Source organism: Brachyistius frenatus, unplaced genomic scaffold (assembly GCF_029030835.1).
Source record: "Brachyistius frenatus isolate BFR_SWC_R1_liver_20210118 unplaced genomic scaffold, ASM2903083v1 Contig_185, whole genome shotgun sequence".
In the NCBI taxonomy this organism is placed as follows: Eukaryota; Metazoa; Chordata; class Actinopteri; family Embiotocidae; genus Brachyistius; species Brachyistius frenatus.
In genome coordinates, this window is record NW_027210784.1 from 160,061 (window position 1) to 164,702 (window position 4,642).

Genomic DNA, 4,642 nt, shown 5'->3' on the forward strand with positions numbered 1-4,642 from the left:
AAATTGCCTTATGTAAACACACTGATGAGAGCCCGCCCTGGATGAAGGAAATGCTGGTCTGATCCATTCAGTTTGTAGTGGCTTGAAATATGAATCTATTCTAATCATACTCTTAATTTATAATTTTTTTATGATGATCATTAAAAAAAAAAGAAAAAAAGAAAAAAATTGTCAGTAATGATGAGTTGTTAGTAGTATTGATAAATACCCCCTTATAATTGAATGGATAATATACAAATACAATTCCCTGCTTAAAAAACAATACTGACTTTAGGTGAATTAGAAAATGGCCATGTTTTCATGATATGTTGTGATTTCTACAGCACACAGTGCAGCTTTTAAATACATATTAGTTATTATTCAAGTAACTGACCTGAGGCTCCCACAGCACCAAAGCCCTCCAGAAATCTAAACTCTTCTAACTTTCTATCTATCCATGTTTATCCAGTTTATTAGGTACATCTCAATGAACTAATTCAGTTTAGTAAAAAGTGGACAATCCGATATCAGTCGTGGACTTTCCGGGTGAAAATGTTAAACAGGCGTCAGAGAGATCCAACCTTTAGATCCATCCTGAAGAATCTATTTGGGTTGAGTCTGTGTTTGTTGGTCTTTCCCTTTAACTCCGGGGGGAGGAATAATTTCAGGGGGTGTGTCCAGTCTCTGGACGTCGAGACAGGGTAAGCAGCAGTGGGACATACATTTTCCTCCTTTTATTTCCAGTTCCACCTTAATGATCTACTGACAACAGGACTGCAGCTACCTTTTTCTAGTCATGTTCAAACTGTTGGGTTTTGCATGAAAGCAGAGTCTGATGGTTCGGCTTGAGTCCATGGCCTGTCTAAAAATAGCTCCTAGTCAGCTCCTATGAATAACAGCAGACCTGGCAGTGAGGGGTGTCAGTGCTAATCTTCATCCCAGCTGAGGACGTGTTTGTGTTTTACGCAAACGGCGACCAGCAGTGGCATCACCCGGTGGTTTGTGAACGTTATGAATCCTCCAGTTCAGATTCTGTCCGTCACCATCTTTGGTAGTTCGGAGCAGTTTGGAGCAGGAAGTGCCCATATTTGGACGAGCAGGGGGAGGAGCCAGAGGTGGATCTGACCGATCTGATTGGAAACCTGACGATACTACGTCCCGCCTACCGACAGCTGTAACCTGACTGCACCACAGGCCTGTCAATCAAACAGACACGCCCCCAAAACACATCTTTTTGAAGTTTATTTTTAAATTAGTGGCAGATTGTTTTCAGATGGACCTCCAGAAAACTAATAAGAAGGAGTGACTTTAGCTAACAACACCGAGATAACTGATGGACACATTTTATTCACTTTGGATTTGATGAGAGAAGTTGAATGGGAGTCTATGGAGCCGGAGGCTTTTTGGAGCCGACCTCTAGTGGCACTCGCTGGTATTGCAGCTTAAGGCTCTTCAGCATCGGCCTCATTTATTAGAGGCGGAAGCTACGAACACTTTTACATAGTCTGTGGTTTAGCCTGAGCTGGTTGTTTTGTTACAGTTTCTAAGGATGTTGCTGTGATTCAGGAGCTTTTCCACTATTCACAGTGTTGTTCGGTTTGTTCCCGACATGTCGAAGTGTCTTTGGGAAAGAGTGCTGAAGCCTAAACTGCTTCTGATGGTAGCGGCTTTCATGCTCTGCTCGTTGCCACTTGGTTTGCATTTGTTAATGGTTGCTTTGGATAGAAGCGCTGGATGTATAAATGCAGATGTTTACCACTCCAGACCCATCTCGGACACTTTAAATGGATCTTTTCTGCCCTGTTGGAGCCCTTGAACAGTATTTACTGACCTGCATGTCACCTTGTCTCTTCTCTGTCTTACAGCCTCACGCAGCCATGTCCTCTCCAGAGATCGCCTCTCTCTCCTGGGGTCACATGAAGGTGAAGGGATGCTCCACCACCTACAAGGACTGCAAGGTGTGGCCTGGAGGCAGCCGGGCCTGGGACTGGAGAGAGACGGGGACAGACGTAAGTTCATCAAATTACGAACAAAGACGTGCTTCAGAAGCAGCTGCATCTATCAGTGTTGTATGTGATATCAGGCTGTTTGGTTCAAATGTACTTGACAGTTGTTGACACATTGGGCCTCATTCACTAATATGTGCATAGAAATGTTCTTACTTTGCGCACAAAGGAAGTGCGCACGCAAAATGGCCGATGGATTCATGACACATGCGGCCAATTTTGTTCTCAGCACCTTTGCGTGTGTTAGTGAATCAGAATCCTTGTAAATTGACAGGCGCTCTGCAATTAGCATACTGCCACGCTCCTATTTCTCCATGTAAGGGCACCCGTTTGTCTGGAGCTTCATGAAGAAAGCGGTGAAGTGATGCGAGAGTGAAGAGACTCTGATGGAGATGGAAGCAAAATTTAAAAAGAAAAGATTCACAACAGTGGAAATTGAAACGATAGTGTCTGAGGCTGCTGTGCCCCCTGAGGGCCACACTGTGGCACAGGTTAAAAAAAAAGTTAGATATTAAAGTTGACGGAAAGAAACGCATCACAGACCAAAAGAAGGGGAACAGGTGGAGGATAAGGAGCAGCTGATCTGACGGACAGGACGAGACACTGGCAGCAATTATTGGACGAATGTCCAACATAAGAGGAATATGTCCTAGAAATTAAGGTAAACGTGATGACATCCAGCGACGATGCGGTTTTAAATATGCCAAAAGGTCAATCATCATTCGTTCGTACGCGTGGTCGCACGTCATCCTAAAAGCCTCATTATGTTTCTTTTCCCACCGCAGCATCACCCCGGAGTACAACCTGCTGATCTGGAGGAGGTGCTGAAGAAGGGAGTCGACCTGCTGGTCATCGGCAGGGGCATGAGTGAAGCGCTGCAGGTGAAGCACACCTACAAAAACTGCACTTTATTCACTTCAAAAAGAAATATCAGTTATTCATTTGTAAACTTAACATTTACATTTAAGCCGGTTTGGGCATCATTTACATTTACATTACACATTTGATCTTAAAGAATGTATTATATCATGGAGCAGTTTGTGTATCAGAGGAGTATTAAACCAGTGACTTTAACATGGTAAGACCTGAATTTGGAAGTATTTTTTGTGTCATACAAGTCAAATTAAATCCAGTCCCCCAAAAATGGAGGGAAAATAAGCTCAATTAATGTCTGGAATTAATGTCTGGAACAACTCTTATCTCATAATGCGGGAACCGCTGCTTTCCAACATCGCTACTGGAGTCGGTGCCAGTGCAGTTTGTGTGGTTTAATGTTTTTTGGGATGCTCTCAGAGGCAGAGTGTATACAGGGTGAAGGTCAGGGGACGTAACATTATTATTTTAGCACAATTACACCGGGTTCGATCCGAACAGGAGCGACTTTGATGTGTCGGACTCTGAAACGCTCGCCGTGTCCTCGTCTGTGCCGTCGTCTCTTCTCTCAGGTTCCTTCCTCCACTCTGGACTTCGTGAAGCAGAATGGCGTTGACGTCAGAGTCCTCCAGACGGAGAAGGCCGTCGCCGAATACAACAAGCTGGCCGGCCAGGGCGCCAAGGTGGGCGGAGTCTTCCACTCCACCTGTTGATGATGTCACCCTGGCCTTTGCTTTACCAGCTGAGATGACGTACAGGAGACGGGAGGAGGGGAGAGGATGTCATGTGTACACACACAGCTGGCGAGTGCTTCTCGCTCTGAGCTTTTATTTCCAGCGTTGCTTCAAAACCACAGATTTTAGGTCAGATTAAAGTATCTTGATGTCGGTCGTCTCTACAAGTTCAGTTCGGTCCAGATGTTGCTCGCTGTGCTCTAGAAGAGAACTGGACACTTGACAGCGTTAACAGAAATCTGCTCAAGGCTACAAATAAGTGATTTGGTGTGAGTTCTCTGCAGGAACCTTTGCAGGAACTCGGTTCCACCATCTGTTTCCAGCAGATTCGAAGGCCTCGTTCAGATCGCCAACTTAAATCTGATGTTTGTCACGTTCACAATGAATCAAAATTTTGAAGTCTGAAAACCCCCCATAAATCATGTGCAATGCGATTTTTGCAATCCGGATCCGAACCATATTTGGAGGTGGTTTAAAATGTGATTTTCAATCAGATTTTTCTGCAAAAGCGTCTTCAGTCCAAATGTTCTGCAGGCTCAGGTCAGATTTCTTGCGTCACACGGTGATGACATCATTTTCAGAGAGACAGAGTGATGAGAGTCTATGCTACCGCTAGCAGAGCGCTATCAGAAGGTGGAGGTTTTTTCTCTGTAGAGGACAACGATATCCACCAGTCCACAGACACTTCGATGCCAGCAGCTTCGTGCACGTACATCGTTACCATAGCAACCCATGTAGATAGGTTGGTTATGGCTGGTGACACCAAATCCAATCTGTTCACTTGTAAATAACAGTGCTGACAGTCTGTCCTAAAGACCTGAGATAGTTTTACTTCCAAATACTGAAGTACGAGAGTCGTTAGGCGCGTTTGAACTGGAGGAACTTGTTCTCAGTTCTAATAACTGTCAGAAGAAGTTCAGACTTTTTTGTGTCCACATCGTTTCAAGTTGTTCTTTTTTTTTAGCTCCTACTTCAGTGTCGGTACTCTCCCAGCAAAAAATGAACCTGAAGTGATGTAAATGTACTGATTGAACACAAGTCGGTGCAGCA

The 4,642-nt window shown here is 44.4% G+C and overlaps 1 protein-coding gene across 3 annotated transcripts; it reads left to right on the forward strand.

The window, feature by feature from the left end:
• The first annotated feature begins 626 nt into the window (after window positions 1–626).
• aamdc (adipogenesis associated, Mth938 domain containing) lies at window positions 627–4,270 on the forward strand. Of its 3 annotated transcripts, none has more exons than XM_069718052.1 (4): window positions 627–680; window positions 1,845–1,988; window positions 2,771–2,866; window positions 3,431–4,270. In XM_069718052.1, the coding sequence occupies exons 2-4, from the start codon at window positions 1,857–1,859 to the stop codon at window positions 3,569–3,571; spliced, it is 369 nt and encodes a 122-aa protein (XP_069574153.1). In that variant the 5' UTR covers window positions 627–680; window positions 1,845–1,856; the 3' UTR covers window positions 3,572–4,270. The 3 variants fall into 3 exon arrangements, with proteins under 3 accessions (XP_069574153.1, XP_069574155.1, XP_069574154.1); XM_069718054.1 differs by lacking the exon at window positions 627–680 and adding an exon at window positions 881–977; XM_069718053.1 differs by lacking the exon at window positions 627–680 and adding an exon at window positions 1,100–1,153.
• Window positions 4,271–4,642: the final 372 nt, after the last annotated feature.

Coding starts and splice junctions, on each gene's coding strand:
- aamdc (XM_069718052.1), top strand. CDS start 1,857: ATGTCCTCTCCAGAGATCGCCTCTCTCTCCTGGGGTCACATGAAGGTG. Junction 1,989..2,770: donor GGAGAGAGACGGGGACAGAC/GTAAGTTCATCA, acceptor TTCCCACCGCAG/CATCACCCCGGAGTACAACC. Junction 2,867..3,430: donor GCATGAGTGAAGCGCTGCAG/GTGAAGCACACC, acceptor CTCTTCTCTCAG/GTTCCTTCCTCCACTCTGGA.